General features: G+C 35.0%; 1 protein-coding gene across 3 annotated transcripts in view; it reads right to left on the bottom strand.

The window, feature by feature from the left end:
* The window catches only part of MTREX (Mtr4 exosome RNA helicase), a 136,344-nt gene that overhangs the window by 71,760 nt on the left and 44,475 nt on the right, over window positions 1-20,109 (bottom strand). For all 3 annotated transcript variants that reach the window (XM_059061115.2, XM_067030974.1, XM_067030975.1), the window contains 9 exons: window positions 18,645-18,769; window positions 17,459-17,557; window positions 16,689-16,791; window positions 15,106-15,237; window positions 13,711-13,790; window positions 11,973-12,083; window positions 10,320-10,421; window positions 8,075-8,200; window positions 4,088-4,238 (listed from right to left, as the gene is read on the bottom strand). In XM_059061115.2, the coding sequence (XP_058917098.1) occupies window positions 4,088-4,238; window positions 8,075-8,200; window positions 10,320-10,421; window positions 11,973-12,083; window positions 13,711-13,790; window positions 15,106-15,237; window positions 16,689-16,791; window positions 17,459-17,557; window positions 18,645-18,769 (1,029 nt within the window). The remainder of the gene's footprint in view (window positions 1-4,087; window positions 4,239-8,074; window positions 8,201-10,319; window positions 10,422-11,972; window positions 12,084-13,710; window positions 13,791-15,105; window positions 15,238-16,688; window positions 16,792-17,458; window positions 17,558-18,644; window positions 18,770-20,109) is intronic.

Here is a 20,109-nt window from a genome sequence, read left to right as displayed (position 1 = left end):
AAAAATAAATAAAATTAAATCTTCATTTTTCTTTCCAGTAAAGGAACAGTGAAATCCTAGAATTTTAATTAATTAATTAATTTTTGGATGCGCTGGGTCTTTGTTGCTGTGCGTGGGCTTTCTTTAGTTGTGATGAGCAGGGGCTACTCTTCATTGGGGTGCGTGGGCTTCTTATTGAGGTGGCTTCCCTTGTTGTGGTGCATGGGCTCTAGAGCACAGGCTCAGTAGTTGTGGCACACAGGCTTAGTTGTTCCACACGGGCTTAGTTGGTCTGTGGCATGTGGGATCTTCCCAGACCAGGGCTCGAACCCGTACCCCTGCATTGGCAGGCAGATTCTTAACCACTGCACCACCAGGAAAGCCAGAAATCCTAGAATTTTTACTGTTTGTTTTGTGTTTTTTATAAAAACACTTTTTTGTTGTTTATTCTCATAACCCCATGAGGGAAATACTGGGTTTGTTTTTGTTTGCTTTCATAAATTTATTTATTTTTGGCTGTGTTGGGTTTTCATTGCTGCGTGTGGGCTTTCTCTAGTTACGGCGAGCGGGAACTACTCTTCGTTGCGGTGTGCAGGCTTCTTGTTGCAGAGCATGGGCTCTAGGTGCACGGGCTTCAGTAGCTGTGGCACGTGGGCTCAGAGTTGTGGCACACGGGCTTAGCTGCTCCATGACATGTGGGATCTTTCCAGACTGGGGCTTGAACCAGTGTCCCCTGCATTGGCAGGCAGATTCTTAACCACTGCACCACCAGGGAAGCCCCAAGAATTTTTACCCTTATGACTCACTGGAAAATGTACTGTGGATTCAGTAAATCAAAATGAAAAACATCTCATGTATGACAGCCATTTAAGTTTGTTGTAAAAATTAAAGCAGTGTATTTGTAAAATAAAGATTAATTCTGTTCTTCCAAAGATAACAGTCTACATTTTAATTTTGGTATACTTAAGGTGGTAAAAATAACACCAGGTCTCTTGAAAAGATTCTATATATCGATAGCAAAAGGAATCATACTCTTCCAAGGAATAAGTGAAATGGGAATAAATTTCATTCAAGATGTATTCTGCAATTTAAAAGCACAGAGGATAGCCCCTCTCACCTCTACCCATCTCCTCTTACACTACATGCTCTTTGGTCACACAGCTCAGCCCTGCAAACTACTAAAGGTGTTGCAACTACCCCACAATTATCACTTTTCATCACTTAAATTCCTACTTCTACTAAATATACTTTTGATATTTAGTATATTTGTTGGTTCGAAAATATTAGCAAAACAGGTCTTGCCCCTTTAAAAAGAGATAGGGAAAGGCAAGGATAATTCAATTGCAAGAAGATTCAAGTATGTGGTAGCAACACCGGGGGTCAGAGGTTATGTTAACAATCCTTTTAAAACATAAATCAGTTAGAACCACACTGAAAACAACAGCAACAACAGTTGCGGCTTGGGAAGACACAGGACAGGAGATGGAGAAATGGTGGCAATTTTTTTTTTTTAAGATTTTTTTTTTATGTGAACCATTTTTAAGGTCTTTATTGAATTTGTTACAATACTGCTTCCATTTTATGTTTTGGAGTTTTTGAACCTGAGGCATGTGGGATCTTAGCTCCCCGAGCAGGGAGTGAACCCACACCTCCTATACTGGAAGGTGAAGTCTTAACCACTGGACTACCAGGGAAGTTCTGGTAGCAATGTTTAAGCTCACAGTGCGGGTAGCAGTCTTGTTCAAAGTCATATTGAATAATCTGAGCCCAGCTAAAAGTCCTAAGGGCTTTAAATAAATGGGAAAATACTTGGAGAACTCTCCCTCTAGCCTCTGCTGTATCTGGGATATTTTCTATGGAATTACAAAAGAATAATATAAAGTGAAGTTTAAAAAGTAACTTACTTTACCAAAGGGGAAGGGTGGGGGAGGAATAAATTGGGAGTATGGGATTAACAGAGGCACATTACCATATATAAATTAGATAAACAGGGTTTTACTGGACAGCATAAAGAACTAGATTCAATATTTTATAATAAACTATAATGGAAAATAATTTTTAAAAAGAACATAGATATATACATACATATATATGTGTATAACCAAATCACTTTGCCATATACCTGAAACCAACACAATATTGTAAATCAACTATACTTCAATGTTTTAAAGAGTAATTAAAAAAATCTGACTCATCTTTTTTATATATAAATTTACCTATTTACCTAATCTATCTTATCTATCTATCTATCTAAGGCTGTGTTGGGTCTTTGTTGCTGTGCACAGGCTTTCTCCAGTTGTGGCGAGTGGGAGCTACCCTTTGTTGTCGTGCACGGGCTTCTCATTGCGGTGGCTTCTCTTGTTGCGGGGCATGGGCTCAAGGCACGCGGGCTTCAGTAGTTGTGGCTCATGGGCTCTAGAGTGCAGGCTCAGTAGTTGTGGCGCACGGGTTTAGTTGCTCCATGGCATGTGGGATCTTCCCGGACCAGGTATCGAACCCGTGTCCCCTGTACTGGCAGGCATATTGTTATCCACTGCGCCACCAGGGAAGCCCAAAGGTAAGTCTTAATATCAGCCAGCTCAAGACATTTTTCATTGTTGTCTTTTTATCAGCCAGAGAAGTTACTATATCTATTCTTGTCATATTAAAAAGGGATGACCCACACTTTAATAAAAACAGAATGGGTTAGTTAGGAACAGGAGTCCAAGTCAAACCTGCCATCAATCAAATGTGTAACCTTATATACAGACTTAACTTCTCTTATGCCTTATTTTTTTATATCTGTAAAATGATGCAAAAGCTTCTTCCAGCTCTAAAGTTTGTAATGAAGAAGCTCTCTTAATTAAGACCGAAAAAATTTGGAGAAAATAATTATGATGTCATCCAGGTAAGGGTAAAAAAAAAAAAAAATGAGAATTTAACTTACTTGGATGTTCCAAGCCTTTTCATTTTTTTAAGGTATATTATTACACTTCATTTACTTTCAGGTGCATAAAATTGAGTGGTAGGGGGCTTCCCTGGTGGCGCAGTGGTTGACAGTCCGCCTGCCAATGCAGGGGATACGGGTTCATGCCCCGGTATGGGAAGATCCCACATGCCGCGGAGAGGCTGGGCCCGCGAGCCATGGCCACTGAGCCTGCGCGTCCGGAGCCTGTGCTACGCAACTGGAGAGGCCACAGCGGTGAGAGGCCCACGTACCGCAAAAAAATAAAAATAAAAAAAGATTGAGTGGTAGTATCCTATCCACTTGTGATAGAAAGATATCTCAAATTTGCCTTTATTGTTAAATAAATCATAGTGCATTCATAAAATGAAAATATTATGCAGTTATTAAAAACCGTACTTTCAAAAAATTGAAATTACATTTAAAAAAGCCAGAATCAGTGAGTTAGTGAATGTAAAGCATTTAACACAAGGCTAGGCATGTGATAAGTGTTTAACAAATGATATCAACCATAATAACATTGTTATTAACAAAACATTGTTATTACCAAAACATTGTTAATCCCGACTTAGGAAAAAATACGAAAAATATGTATGAAAATAAAAAAGATGGAAGAACCATGAAGTGTTAGCAGTGGTTGTGTGGCTGTATGTGTGAGATTACAAATGGTCTTGAATTTCCTTTGTATCTTTTGCCAAATTTGGGGGTTTTTTTCTTTACAACTACGCATTATTTTTACAAGATTTACCCAAACCAGAATTTTAAATGTTTGCTTCTGTTTTAGATTTTAATCAGTTCTATAAGATAATCAGCCACGATATTCTAGAATAAGGATCAACACACAATACACAATTCTACTTGAACATAGTTACAATGGAACACTTACTTTTTGGACTTTAGAAAGCATTATATTAATTTTGAATATCATTATTCATGAATATGAATTATCATGTGATATATCTAATACAATAAATTATACTAAATTTGAATTAACCATAGAATTATGTCCTGATAATGTTTTCTTTCATTTTAAAATGTTCTAGTTGGTTACAATGATTTGGCTTACCAGAAAAAAACCAATGGCTAAAGCAGTCAATAACACAGTAATTTTGCTATTTGGTCTACCCTAGCTAAATGAGGTTGTTATGGTAATTTTATACTTACTCTCTACTACTCCTGGAATTGCTCTATAATGCTGAAACTGGTAGAAGGATTTTTCCAACATGTACTCAGGATTTATTTCTTCTACTCGTAGTAAGTTCAAAACCATGTTGTAGGTCAAATGGAAAGCACTATTTAGAGGATCAGCTGAGCCCTGAGAGAAAAAAACATGTCAATGTTGTAGATTTTTAAAATAAATTCATAAAAATATTTTTAACCTCCTGAACTGATTAACAGTTTAGTCTTCACTAAGGAATACTACAGAAATGTATTAAGTTCTTTCCTTTAAATGACCAATACAACGTGATATAACAGTTGATCTTTGGGAAAGTGAATGGGGGAAAAAAACACTAACTAGGACTGTGGCAGTTAAAATACTGTTGGCCAAGTATGCTTAGCTCTCTGCCTTCTAGGTACTTGACAGGATTACACATTTCGCCCTCAGTGGGAAGGGCAAATAAGTTTCAGTGATGTATTACTTCCTGGTCAAATATTTAACTGCTGGTGTGAAAAGCTACATTTTCCCTGCTGGCACAGCGACTGCGAATGTTCAAGATGGTGGTTTCTCTATCAGCTTGAATCCCTAAACAATAATAAGCATAGTCTCCTTTGTAAATGTGCAATGAACAAGTAAAGAGAAACAAACTTTTAAGTTACTGAGATTTAGGTTTGTTACTGCAGCATAACCTAGCCTATGCACACTAAATTTATTTCAGAATGACATTCAGAAAAAATTAGTTATTTTGAAACTTTCAGCTTCCTGAAATGACATAAAACTGCCAAAGTGTTTCCCCAAAATTTACAGACCAGTCTTTGTCAACACTTTGGTAATTCCTCTTTCTCCTCCTAATTGTGGCTATTACCAAAGAAGGGCTAGTTACAATAGTGTGACCTTAATTTGCAACAAGGTTTATGACCAAAATACTTCCTTGAGATCGAAACTTTTCTTACAATGTTTCTTCAGGAATACTTTCTTCTTTTCTTTCTTTTTTTTTTTTTATATATATATTTTTGGCTGAGTTGGGTCATTGCTGCTTGCGGGCTTTCTCTACTTGAGGGGAGCAGGGGCTACTCTTCATTGTGGTGAGCAGGCTTCTCATTGCAATGGCTTCTCTTGTTGCAGAGCATGGGTTGCAGGCACACAGGCTTCAGCAGTTGTGGCTTCCAGGCTCTAGAGCGCAGGCTCAGCAGTTGTGGCGCACGGGCTTAGTTACTCCGTGGCATGTGGGATCTTCCCGTAACAGGGCTCGAACCTGTGTACCCTGCTCTGGCAGGCAGATTCTTAAACACTGCACCACCAGGGAAGCCCAGGAATACTTTTTTCTAAATGCAAATACTTCCTAAGATTGAAAATGGTTATGTAGTGCCCAAATGAGAATGACCAAATCCTTGGGAGATACATGTTGAAATATTTAGAAGTGTCACAAAACATGCAAATCTTTAAATGGCATAGCAAAATACACAAATACTGTTAGGGTATTCAGAAGCTTTTAAATTGAGGTTCATAAGCCAGCTTTATTGCACTCAGAACTATAAATGTATGAATATAGGATTTTATGAGAAGGAACAAAACTTTCAACAGTCTCAAATGGTGGTATTCCTTAACTCCTGAAAAATCAAGAGCCATTTACCCTAGGGGGTTAGTTAGTAAGTCCCTAAAACCTTAATTGTTATCCACTTTCCAGCTACTTCATAATTTTGCAAACAGATCAACTTTTTACTATTCTTTTTATTTTCTACTATTACCTCCTTTAAGAAATGTGGGGCTTCAACATTGCAAATGTTTATTTCCAACCTCAAGCTCTGCTTCTATATTCAAACTGCTGTACAATACACCTATCTGAATTCTCCATCACCTTAAACTCAACATAGCATTTTAACACTGTATCCAAGTGACCCCACGACAACCCCAACTTACACCTGATATACTGATATAATTATTAATAGTCCCTTCTTTCAGTATTACAGTATCTTAATTTGATGCTAAAATATATGGCTATACAGCTGTTCCCCAGTGTCCTCGGGTTCCCTATCTGAGGATCCAATGAACTGTGGTTTGCAAAATACTTGGGAAAAAAACTGCAGAAAGTTCCAAAAAGCAAAACTTGCATGTGTCATGCAGCACAGGCAACTATATACACTGTATTTACGGCTATTTAAATAGCATTTACATTGTGTTCCATACTATAAGTAATCTAGAGATGATTTAAAGTATATGAAAGATGTGCGTAGGTTATGTGCAAATACTGTGCCATTTATGTAAGAGACAAGAGCATCCTCTCATTTTGGGATTTTAGTATACATGGGGGTCTTGGAACCAATCCCCTGAGAATACCAAGGGAGGACTGTAACTACACAGAATACTATTTACTCTTAAAGAAGAAAATTCTGCAATATGTAACAACACGGATGAACTTTGAGGATGTTATGCTAAATGAAACAAGCTAGCCACAGAAAGACAAATCCTGCATAATTCCTCTTATATGAGGTATCTAAAATAGTCAAATTCATGGACTTAAAGAGTAGAATGGTAGTTGTCAGAGACTGAGAGGAGGAGTAACTGGGAAGTTACTAATTAAAGGGCATCAAGTTTCAGTCAAGTGAGATAAATAGAGATTTGCTATACAACAGTCAGCAACGTATTTTACAACATAATTTATTAAGAGGGTAGATCTCATGTTAAATGTTCTTTGCACAATAAAATTTAAAAACCCTTTTTTAAAATGAAATGAAAGACAATAGAAATTTACACTTACAGGGTAACAAACCTGGAGATGTCAAGTAAATGGAATGAAAAAATCTGTACTAAAGGAACCAGATGCTGCCATTAAAATATTACCTCCTGACTCAATTATTTCCATACACAGAGTACAATGTAAGAAAAATAGTGTTTATTATATGTGACAAAATTTAAAGAAAAGAATAACACAGATTTTCAGTCTTGACCATTTTCCTTACACAAAGAACTAAAGTTATATGGACACTTAAAGATGGGTTTCCAAGTGTTAATATTTAAAACTGAAAATAAGATACCATATGATCACTATGAATATGTACAGATAAGCTTTGTCTTTACTCATATAAAAACATTAAAAAAAAAAAAAAAAGAAAAAAGAACTTTACCTATTTTTGCTTCAGCATACCAGGCTTCCTACCACCATATCTCAAATTCTCCATGCAATTCCTAAGTCTTAGAACTTGAACACAGTATATTTCAGAGATACTGACCTATGTATGTCTTAACATGTTTTGAAGATTTATTTTAAGTAGCTAATCAGCTGGCAGTTAATTTTATATTTTAATTCATGTTAAGTTTCCTATCTTATTGACAGTGTTCTCTACGGATATGCTTAATAATTCCTTACTATCAATACATGGAGAAGGAGAAGGAAAGCAATCAGACAGGTCAAACTTCCTTGAGAAGCTCTTCAAAATAAAACAAAAATCTTAGATAATCCAAAACACAAATACTAAGCAAGCAAAATGAACAGGTTAATTTGAAATAAAGCTTATAAATTTAAATTTATTATTGGGATATTATAATCTCTCAACAGGATGAATTAGAATGGTAGACTGTAGAATTAATTTATTAAACTATCTGGGCTTGCAAAGGTATAGGAAGATAACTGTGCTCAATACTGATAATATCTGCCCTATTTCCTGCACTGATAGGTGAGAAGCGATTTGTGCAGTGGAGTAGGCAGATATGGAGGTATCTCAAATTTGGAGGGCAAAGTAAACATTTCTGCCCTCTGCAGATCTGCATCCCCTCCACTGCACAACTTGCTCTTTTCCTATTAGAACAGAAAGTAGGGTACGAAGTATCAGCAATTTGAGCAGTTACTCTCTTCCACATTCCTAAGCCCAGATACTTTAGTAAATTAACTCATCTACTCAGAGAGGTATTTGAACTGACACAATTAATTTCAATGTGGTCCTGAAGTATGTTTCTCAAATTCCTGGTGAAGGCACAGAAGCTTAACTTGTTACCTTAAGTAGTTGTTTTCCAATTGTTGGGCTCATCTTTTCATCTACCATAAGAATTACAATTCCTCTGTCATCCATTCCCCTCCTTCCAGCACGACCAGACATCTGAATGTATTCACCAGAAGAAATCTGAATGAACATAATTAAAAATGCAAAGTTTAGGAGAAAACCTGGTGAAAAACATATTCTTAAAATTATTCTTATCATAAAGTTCACAAGCACAAACTACACATTCCAAGACATGAAACAAGATTAAAAACATGAACTTTTAGGAAAGTTTAAGTAAAAAGACAAAAATGCAAAACACTTTTTCTCAGTGTATGTCCTTGGCATTCAGAAGAGTCCATTCATCACTAAGAACCACCTAAGGGAGAAAGGTTAGTAAGTCTCCCATGCATAGTCTTTCAGGGTAAAAGTGAACCACCTGAACACTGGGCAAAGTTTTATCTATTAAGTACATGTATACTTTTCTCCTGTGGAAAGGGTCCAGCATGTTCAGACTCTCAAAAAATGTTTGACTCAAGAAGAGTTATAAACCACTGTTCTACTAGAAGGCATATTACTGATAGCATCAAAAACAGACCTAATGGACTTCCCTGGTGGCGCAGTGGTTGAGAATCCGCCTACCGATGCAGGGGACACAGGTTTGTGCCTAGGTCCGTGAAGATCCCACATGCCGCGGAGCAGCTGGGCCCGTGAGCCATGGCCGTTGAGCCTGTGTGTCCGGAGCCTGTGCTCCGCAACAGGAGAGGCCACAACAGTGAGAGGCCCGCGTACCACAAAACAAAAAAAACAACAAAAAACCCAGACCTAACGACCTGGGACCAACCTTAAAGATCAGAAAAGAACATTTCAAAAAGGCAGTCCAATAAAATCTCAACGGTGCTCAAGGGCATCGTTACATTTTGACACATTATGATTTTTAGATTTCATAATTAGGATCTTGAATCATCAAGAAATGGTTGTTTTCTTAAATTCAATTACCCACTTTACTACATACCCTTCCCTGGGGTCCACTGGATGCCAAGGAGCATGTAAAGTCACGAAAAACTTATTTATTTTCTTGTAGCATCAGTTTTATTCAAAGAATTAAGTAATTTTCAACTGATGATGAAGAATTTAAAATTTACATTAACTTAAAATATAAAACATATGGAAGACTTTATCCACTTTGCAATTAAAAATTATATTCTAGGGCTTCCCTGGTGGTGCAGTGGTTGAGAGTCTGCCTGCTGATGCAGGGGACATGGGTTCGTGCCCCGGTCCGGGAAGATCCCACATGCCGCGGAGTGGCTGGGCCTGTGAGCCATGGCCACTGAGCCTGCGCGTCTGGAGCCTGTGCTCCGCAACAGGAGAGGCCACAACAGTGAGAGGCCTGCGTACCGCAAAAGAGGCCACAACAGTGAGAGGCCTGCGTACCGCAAAAAAAAAAAAAAAAAAATATATATATATATATATATATTCTACATGAATAAGTAAAACTTGTGACTTAAAAAAGTCACAAGTTACAGAAAGTTTTTGAGGCCTTCTCAAAACACAGAGAAAGCCTTTCCTATGACACCTCCCTGACCACTTATATACAAGTGACTTCTTTTCTTGTGTTCTATTCTTCCTATACCTACTTCTTAGAGCCCATAAAATAAACTTCCACCTGCACTAAGTCTCTTCACAGTAGGGATTAGTTTGGTTTTGTTTTAAATTTAGCATCCTCAGTATCTACCTTAGCTCTAGGCCCATAGTTTAAGTTTGGTAAGAAGCGATTAGTTGCTTCTGGATTTAGGATTTATTTTTACTCCAATTCACCATTTCACTCATGATCCCAACTTTTGCCTTAGAAAAGACATATGTGCAAACCTGTTAAAAAAAAAATCTCTATTTTAAACTTAAAGAGTAAAACAGTGAGCTACAACTGTAGCCACTATAGTAGAGGTGCTTTAAATAACTTAAAATTTGAAGAAATAAAAATTCTAGACATATTTTAAATGCATTAAAGCATTCATGACTCATTTGCACACTTATCCCTCATCACCAAACTTTCACCTAAAGTAGTTTTTGGTTTTTGTTTTTGGCTAAAGGATAGAAATATAAAGGATCTGAAATTTAACTTTGATGAACTTCTCATATTAGCTCAGGTACAAGTTTTAAAGTATTTAGAACTGAAAATCTCAAAGACTATATGAGCCAAAATCACCTTAAGTAAAACAACTGAAGCTAAAAGTTATTTCAATATATGAATTATTTTACTTACCCATCGGAAATCCTTCCCATCAAATTTTCGGGCGTTTGTAAATAAAACAGTTCTAGCTGGCATGTTAATCCCCATAGCAAAAGTCTCAGTGGCAAATAAGGCCTAAATGAATGAATAATTATACAATTAAACACATATTTTAAACTGAAAAACTAGTTTCGTTAATAAATTACTCAAGTATAAATATATCATTAATTTTAAAAATTAGTTGTTAATGAAATTGTACAAAAATAAGACATGCTATCCTAGGTGTATTTCAGTATTTTATATACAAAATTATTAAATTTACATATAATTATGTATATTATAGTAAATGTATATTATAATATTTAATGTCACTTGCATCCCAGAAATTTTTTAATTCAGGGAAAATAGTCTTTCTTTCTGTAACTCCAGTGGTGGTAACTTGGAGAGTCTATTACTGGTCTAATGGACAAAGCATTACTAGGCTGGAGAATATTTTTCTAAACACAGTCACATTTCCTGGTTTCTTCATTGATGATGCAGTGGTTTTAGAGACACCTTTAAAATCTCTGTGGGGAGATCAATATCAGTGGCAATTTATGTTCACATCTAAGACTTTACCAAAGAGCACACAAAGGTATGTGTACAAGTTAAGTCACTGAAGTACTGTTAAATAATCTAAATTTTCATCAACAGGTAACAATATAAAAACACTTTATTTCATCAACTTAACAGAATGCTATTCATCTGTTAAAAAGAATGAATATCAATGCATATGATGAAATTGAATAACATGGGTAATATAATCACTTTTGTTTACAAATTAAATCAAATGTTATTTGTATGTATCCTAGTGGATATTTCTAGGAAGTGAAGGGCAATGGTGGTCTTTAATTTTTCACTTTATGTACAGTTATTCTATTTGAATTCTACAATCCACAAGTATCACTTAAAAGATTCTTTAAAATGGGTCTCAACAAAACATGCAATCTATATGAGGACATCAACAGGGCCTTACCAGGACCCAGGTACAAATAGTGACCAATTCTTTATCTAAAATACCTCAAGTATGGTCTTTAGGGTGAGTAAATTTCTTTTAAATATCCTAGTTAGTGCTGAAGTTCACATGACAAATCTCTGATTTTTAAACATAAAATAATTTATGAGTCATATAAAGGCTTACAACTATATTTTGGAGTTGTTTCCGATTTTCAACATCCCATTACTGGGTACAGATGTCGACATAATATTAGAGATTAAATCAGACTCTCTTCGGATTAAATGAGAACATCCTAAAAACTCTTTCGTAAGTCTAAACAGCAATTCTCCTTGTCTTTTCTAAACTAGTCCTTTTAATCTGTATACAGAATGGAGTCCACTTACAGTATCAACTTCAGGTCTGAAAATTAAACAGCACCTTCTGGAAAATTCTACACTGTATTCAGTAATGATACCATTTCTTACTTTAAGACTAGGAATAAAAACAAATGACTTTTACCTATAGTCCAAAATTTATGAAGTATAACACTGTATACAAAAATAAGTTCATTACCTAAGCCATTCCGTTCAACTTACTTAAAAAACAGTAACAATAAAAAAAAAACGTTGCCTACAAACAGTGTTCTTAATAACCTTCAAACTGCTCACACAACACAATTTTAGGGCATAATAAATAAAATAAAATCGTACCTTTATCAATCCTTCAGAAAAGAGAATTTCTATAGTTTCTTTCAAAATAGGAAGTAAACCACCATGGTGAATACCAATGCCCCTCTTCAAGAGAGGAAGTACATGTTCAACCTACGATTGGATTCAATTTTATTTTTAAAATGACATAAGGAAAAGAACTTTTAAAATGTGAAACTAACAAAATTAAGAAAAATGGGTAATCAAGAAACAATGCTGTTTAAAGAAATTTTATATAACTTTTCCAGAAAAACTAGAAGCCAAACCCACATTCCCACAAATTATTAAACTTAAAACAATATAATTCTGTCCTAGCTTTAATATGAAAGGCATGTTTAAATAAACTTTATAAATGTTTTGCTTCCTCATTCAAATTTTCCAGCATCACTTCATCTCCTCTAAAAAAAATTAAAGGTTATGACAGCAAAGTTTGCATCTGCATGAAATAAAATTACAAAATACTGGCCAGGAGTTCCCTGGTGGCACAGTAGTTAAGAATCTGCCTGACAATTCAGGGGACACGGGTTCGAGCCCTGGTGCAGGAAAATCCCACATGCTGCGGAGCAAATGGGCCTGTGAGCCACAATTACTGAGCCTGTGCTCTAAAGCCTGTGAGCCACAAATACTGAGCCTGCGTGCCTAGAGCCCGTGCTCCACAACAAGAGAGCCCACCACAGTGAGAAGCCCTTGCACCACAATGAAGAGTAGCCCCCGCTCGGCACAACTAGAGAAGGCCTGTGCACGGCAACGAAGACCCAATGCAGCCAAAATAAATAAATTTGAAAAACCCCCCAAAACTGGTCAACTCAAACCAAAAGAAAATAAATAACTATAAAGCATATTTAATATAAGTATGTACTTATCTAAAAACAAATGAATTACTGAAGAGTTCACTCTCATTAACACTATTAAATGCCATTAAATTTTACTATTAAAGTGTGCTAGGATAACAAGTATGTATAAAGCCATGGCTCAGCCCTTAGATACTAATATTTCAGGTGGAAAGAAAAATTACAATAAGATTTCATAAATTAAATACCATTTTAAATACCAAGAAACATGCAATTGCAGTCTTATCATAAATCTCACACAAATCAAAGCAATCATCTGTAAGCAGAGTATGACTTTCCAATTTTTCTTTTCACAAAATAAAACTTTCATACAGTATTAGGTTGGGCTAAAGCATTAGTTCTCAGTTTCGGGTGTATAACAGAACAACCAGGGGAGTTTCTGAAAGATTCTAATGATCAGGACACACACCAGACAATTAAATCAGAATCTCTGGAGTGGCAACAAGGCATCAGTATATTTTAGAACTCCTAAGGCAATTCTAATAGTCAAAAGAAAAAAACACTTTAATTAATTAAAGCAAAGTAGAAATCAAATTTCTCACTAAACTTAGGTTTGCTCTATTGTTTTGTTTGGTAGCCTTATGAATTAAGAAATTCATTGACTTAAAATTAGCATTAAAAATTTTGTAGTATTAGGAACAGAAGCAGTAATTTCCAGATCATGCTAGCTTTCAGAGAAAAGTTTCTTCAAGGCAGCAAATGTTTCCTTTTCTCACCTTCTTAGAAGTTCAAAATAAGAATCAAGGTATCATTTCAGTGCACAATGCAACATATTTATTGCAGTGTGCAAACAGTGCAATATATAATATAGTAACAAATCCAGGAAATACAAAGTGACCATATACTATCTGTTAATAGCCACAGTCTACTTAATGACATTAAACACACACCTGAGGGAGCTTTTTATCTTCATCTGACAAGCAGTCAATTGCATTACTAAACACTTCTTCAACCATCTTCTTTTCTTCATCTAAGAGAGAAAACCCAAGGGTGCATAAGTATCTAAATGAGTCAGTGATAACAAATTTCACACACTGCAAAGAATAAGAGTCTATAAAGAGTAAAAGTAAAGACTCAGGATTTTAGATAGGCAGAAGGTAAAGTAGATCAAATTTTCTACATAATTATTTAATAAAATTCATTGCCTTTCAAAACAGATCTAGCAGAGTTAGTCCACGAATAAAAGTACTATCTTATAAAAGCAGTAACAGTAACTACCCTGGGTATCTACATGCAATATTTAAGTCAAAAAATTACAGGACACAGGGATTATTATTACTCACTATTAAGGAAAGTAAAGCATACAGCAAATAATGGGCATTGGTATTAACTGTTACATCAGCAATTCCAAAGCCTGTGCTCTTAACCATTACACTGCCTTCTTATAAAGTGACTATTTGTCAATAAATATTTGTTGACTTTATCAATATATAACCCTGCAACATCAAGCACATACAGCACTGGTAGTTATAAGAAAACATTTCTAAGTAGAGCAATTCACTCAGTCAAAATAAATAAAATATTATTGGCTTTAGGAGGCTATATGGGTTATCCGTCATTTGTTATTTTTTACCTATGGATAAGTAAAAATTAGCTTTAAAATCATGGGATTAGTTCTGTGCCTTGATAAAGAAAACAAGACAACTGAAATTTGATTCTGCATGACTGAAGATATTATTTACTTTTCACTGCACAGGATCAGATATGTAAAAGCCTGAAATGAATGACAAGCGGGCTGCTATTTGGCATGCTGCAATTTTTGCCTAGGCTATGCTACTATCTAGCTGTGTGACTTTTAAACGGTTACATTTACAGTTAATACATGAGAATAATATATTCATTTGCTAGAAGTTATTTTACTTTATTCAAAAATTATACCACAGTTAGGTACAGGGGCATGTTTTCCAGATTTGGATTTCTAGAAGAATGAAACATAACAGAAGGTAGTCTGACCAAGAAACTAACCTTAAGTAATAAGACAGAAAACCACAATAACCAAAGAGCTATGGCAATGAATTATAAGGTATGAGTCTAATATTTCTTAATAGGGGTCTTTGGGTTTTATATAGAACAATGTACTATACTTACCTTCCAATAAAAGAAGACAGAAGAAAGGAAAAGAAATGATAAATTGAGGGCCTTAAAGCTTTTACAAATGTGATGTAACTACTGCTGTGACTGTAAGGTGAACTGCAAATTCTAGCAATACACAAAAATGTCTTACTAGAAATATATTTACACTAATTTTCACGTAACATTAAAACTATATTGAAATTATACAGTACCTGTGTTGAAATCTAGTTTGGTCATTTGAAGTGCATAGGCTTCACAATCTTTCTTACTAAAACTGAAAATAATTACAGGTTGAAAGTTTCTTTCCATAATCATCTTCACAATCTTGAACACATTTGATGGTCCTGCAAAAAAGGTACATAAACCACATCCAAAAATTAACTCAAAATGGATTATAGACTTAAATGTAAAATCTAAAACTATAAAACTCTCAAAAAATATATAGGAGTAAACCTTCATGATGTTGGGTTAGGCAAAGCACTCTTAGATATGATACCAAAAGCATAAGCCACAAAGAAAAAAAAACCTGATAAACTGGATTTCACCAAAATTTAAAACTTTTGTACTTCAACAGACACCAACAATAAAGATAACCCTAACTCAAAGAATGGAAAAAAATATTTACAAATCAGGTATCTAATAAAGGTCTAGTATCCAGAGTATAAAAGAATCCTTACAACTCAACAAAAAGACAATGTAATTTTTGAATGGGCCAAGGATTTGAATAGATATTTCTCCAAAGATAAACAAATGGCCAGTAAGTATAGGATCTTCATTAGCCAACAGAGAAATGTAAAAAAAAACCACACTGAGGTATGACTTCATACGTACTAGGATGACCATAATCAAATAGACAGGCTACAGTAAAGTACTGGCAAGGATGTGCAGGAAATGGATACTTCATATCCTTCTGATGACAATGTATAATGGGGCAGACACTTTGGAAAATAACTTGGCAGTTACTGAAAAGGTTAAACATAGAATTATCATATGACAGCAATTGCAGTTGGTATATTCTCATGAGAAAAGAAAACACGTTCACACAAAAACTTGTAGTACACAAATGTTTACAGCAGCATTAGTCACAACGATCAAAAAGTTGAAAACAACCTAACTGTTCATCAACTGAAGAATGAATAAAGTGTGCTAAAATCATACAATGTAATGTTATTTGACCATAAAAAAGAATGAAGTACTGACATATGCTATAACATGGATGAACCTTGAAAACAAGCTAAGTTGCAAAACACCACATATATCATGATTCCATTTATATGAAATGTCTAGAAAAGGAAAACAGAAATAGAAAGTAGATTAGTGATTGCCTAAGGCTGAGGGGTGGTGGGGAAGAGGTTGGGAGTAAATGAAGAATGACTGCTAATGGGTATGGGGTTTCTTGTTGAGTTAATGAAAATGTTCTAGAGTTAGATAGCAGTTGCACAATTTTATGAATATACTAAAATCCATTTAATTGTACCCTTAAAAATGGCAACTTCTATGATATGTGAATTGTATCTCAATAAAAAAACTGTGGTGACGGCTGCATAATTCTGTGAATGTACTAATAACTGTTGAATTGTATACTTTAATGGGTGAATTGTATATGAACTATATCTCAGTAAATGTCATAGAGGAAAAAGAGATTAAACCTTTATTCATACAATTTTATCATACACTATCTAGATCTTTATACAGCCCCCTTAGAGGGAAAAAGTTAAATTAAAAAAGCCCAAAATATGTAATCTGAAAATACAATTTACATGTAAAATTCTCTTAAAACAAAGTTCTAAATTACCTTTGGTTCCTCCTTTTCTCCCCTTCTGATCTCCTTTTGCCAAATCACCAGCATCTCGAAGTACCTGCATCGCAGTATTAAAATTATCTTCTCTGAAGTCACCCTGGAATCACAAAATTATTCTGTGTAACTTCATTAATACCTAATCATAATGCAAATATTTTTTCATACCTTAAAACAAAGCTTCCTCAAATAATAAATAATTTAATATAATAATATAAGTGGGAAAAGCAAAACATAAGATATCTGAAACATGTCCAGAGCCCGTTATTCTCAAGGCATTTAAAAAATACTGGAAAAGGAAGGAAATCTAATTCATGCATTAAAAAATACGAGTCTTACTGAATTTTTTTTTTTTTTTTTTTTTTTTTTTTTTTTGTGGTACACGGGCCTCTCACTGTTGTGGCCTCTCCCGTTGCGGAGCACAGGCTCCGGATGCGCAGGCTCATGCGCAGGCTCAGCGGCCATGGCTCACGGGCCCAGCCGCTCCGCGGCATGTGGGATCTTCCCGGACCGGGGCACGAACCCGTGTCCCCTGCATCAGCAGGCGGATTCTCAACTGCTGCGCCACCAGGGAAGCCCAAAATACGAGTCTTAAATATAATTTTTGAAATAAAAATACATACACAAAAAACCAACAGTAACTCTGGACCACAAAACTACTTAAGAAAAAAAACGGATCTCTGCCATTCTTCTCTACTCTAAAAAAAAATGGGTATAAACAGCAAAGTCTGATATTATAGATATAAGAATTATAATTACTCCCTTACATTTTCATCAACCACAAGGTGCAGACCATCTCCCCCTGCTGGAAAAATGTAGTGCTGTAACGGAGTAGGCCGATAATCTGTGTAAATTACATGACAAGGCTGTAAAAACAAAGCAAAGTAATTAACCATATACTTTATTTCTTCAAAATAATACCATGTATATGACCTACCTAAAAGACTTTAAGGAGACAAACTTTTGAATTCAACATTTCAAAAAGAAAAAGTTTTTTTAAAAAACCCTTAAGTCAGGAAGAGAAAAATGGGGAAAAATAAGGTCTATCAAATTATACTACCATCAGTTCAATTTTACTAATTCCCTAATCAGGGATATAAGTATCAATACCTGATTTGAGTTTCCACATGATCTTGGATCCATACCCTAGACCTGTGATGCCTCACTTAAAGACTTCAATTTCTCCGTAGCAGCAGTAATGGTGACACAGAATGCTCCCTGAGGTAAAATGGAACTTTTCTAGCCCACAGAGACTTTTCAAAGCCTTACTAAAATAGCAGGTTGATCTAACTCCTCCAGAAGATCCACTGTGTTTCTATGCTACAGAAGCAACATGGGTGTTACAAAAATACCATCAGAGAGCTTATAAATGGATAAAAAATAAATTTGTCAGCATTCTGGTATAAAGGAAAAATAAGCAGAAAAATAAAGCCAAGAATAAATTTAGTACACATGAACAAAAGCTTGTTATAAGGTCCTTTAATGCTGCTAAAATTGGACTAGAAAAGCAAAAAGAAAATACAGTCACTAAAAAGTCTGCATTCACATGAAAACAATCAAATCACACTCAGGAAATGCCCAGCTTTTTCTCAGTACCAAGGTCTTAGAGAAAATTCGCTACTGTGTACTCGTGGTTCATTGTATTAATAGAGTAGTTTCCAAACCTGGCAGGTCATCATGATCAATTTAGAAGCGTTTAAAAGTTAAAGATTTCAAAACCCAAGACCCTACTCCCAGAGATTTTGATGTATTGGGTTTGAGATGGGACTCAGAAAATTCACTTATAAAAAAATTAGTCGGTAGATTTTGATAAGCTTGCTTGATTTAAAAAGTAGTTTCACATTAAAATGTCTTCTTTGTTCTAGGTAGCATCAGGAACGAAGTACAGGATATAGTAAGGCCAACTTGTAACATTTTAAATATTGAAAACATCAAAAAAGGGAAAGAAAATACCTGTTTATGTAAGTGGCAAATCCATTCAGCAAACTGCCGGGCATTTGGAATAGTAGCCGAAAGAAAGACATAGTGAACATTATCAGGAAGCAAGATAATAGTTTCTTCCCATACGACACCACGCTCTGAAAAATACAAATACACCTTGGAATTCAATGTCACTTTATTATTTTCTTTCAAGCTCAATAATTAGAAATACAGACCATGTTGCACAAGGATATTTTAAGCCACAGACCCTTACTGTACACTACTTTAGTTCTAATCATGAATTCATTTAGAAGAAAGTTAGTAGACTAATCCACCATAAACACAATGTACTCTGAAATAACAGCCTGCAAAAAGCAGTACCAAACTGAATCCTGTTCAAACAGCCTAACAAGAGTCCCAGGACAATGGAAATAGTATTTCCATCGCACTTAGAGAAGCAGAAGTTGTTGGCTTATAGAACGTCACAGTAACGAATTTCAAAGAAACACCATTACTACAGCATATAGCATCATTCATCTAAATTACCATCATGATCTCCAGAGATGAAAGATATGATAAACAAAACTATAAGTCAGATCGAAAAAAACTGGAAAAATCCATGTGAGAATTTCCCTCCCATAAATAAACAAATCAATATAGGATTCATGATTTAAAAACCAAAATAACTCTGTTTAGAACCTAATCTTATGAATTTCACAAAAGTGAAATTTTTAAAAAGGGTAAATGATTTCTTAAACTTGTATTACTTTCACTAAGAATACAGGTTAACGCACTGCTTTAATTCAAATAAAAACTAAGCTTTAAGTGTTTACATATTAAACATTTAACTTTTAAATGCTTGTTAACTTTCGCCCTCCAAGTTCCACCCAAAATTCCAAGTAAACATAATTTTCCATTACAGTAGTGCAATAGTTCAAGTAAAGGAATAAATTTTTTGCTCATTTTAATTTCATAATCCTCATTTTATTTTTACCATAAACATGCACTTATTTTTTTAAAAAATAAATAAAAACCAAGAATGTTAACTTTGTAGGCTAGAAGTTTTGGGAATTCTTTAACATTAGTTATACTAGAGAGCTCTCTACTAAAGGGAACTAATTTTAATTCCATTTTTAAAATGTGAATTTGCATTTTCTCACTCAAAACTTGTTACTTTTTAAGAAGCTGTAACTGAATGAGATCCTACTGGAAATATCACATAATGTTATCCACAAATTAGTTTATGAGAACTCTACTCACATGGAAGATCAACAACTACTTGTTCAAAATTCCTAAGGCTGTTTTTTTTAACATCTTTATTGGATTACGATTGATTTAATATTGTGTTAGCTTCTGCTGCATAACAAAGTGAATCATCTATATGCATACATATATCCACATATCCCCTCCCTCTTGCATCTCCCTCCCACACACCCTATCAAACCCCTCTAGGTGGTCACAGAGGACCGAGCTGATCTCCCTGTGCCATGCAGCTGTT

Source organism: Kogia breviceps, chromosome 4, assembly GCF_026419965.1.
Source record: "Kogia breviceps isolate mKogBre1 chromosome 4, mKogBre1 haplotype 1, whole genome shotgun sequence".
In the NCBI taxonomy this organism is placed as follows: Eukaryota; Metazoa; Chordata; class Mammalia; order Artiodactyla; family Physeteridae; genus Kogia; species Kogia breviceps.
This window is presented reverse-complemented; position numbering and strand designations above follow the sequence as displayed.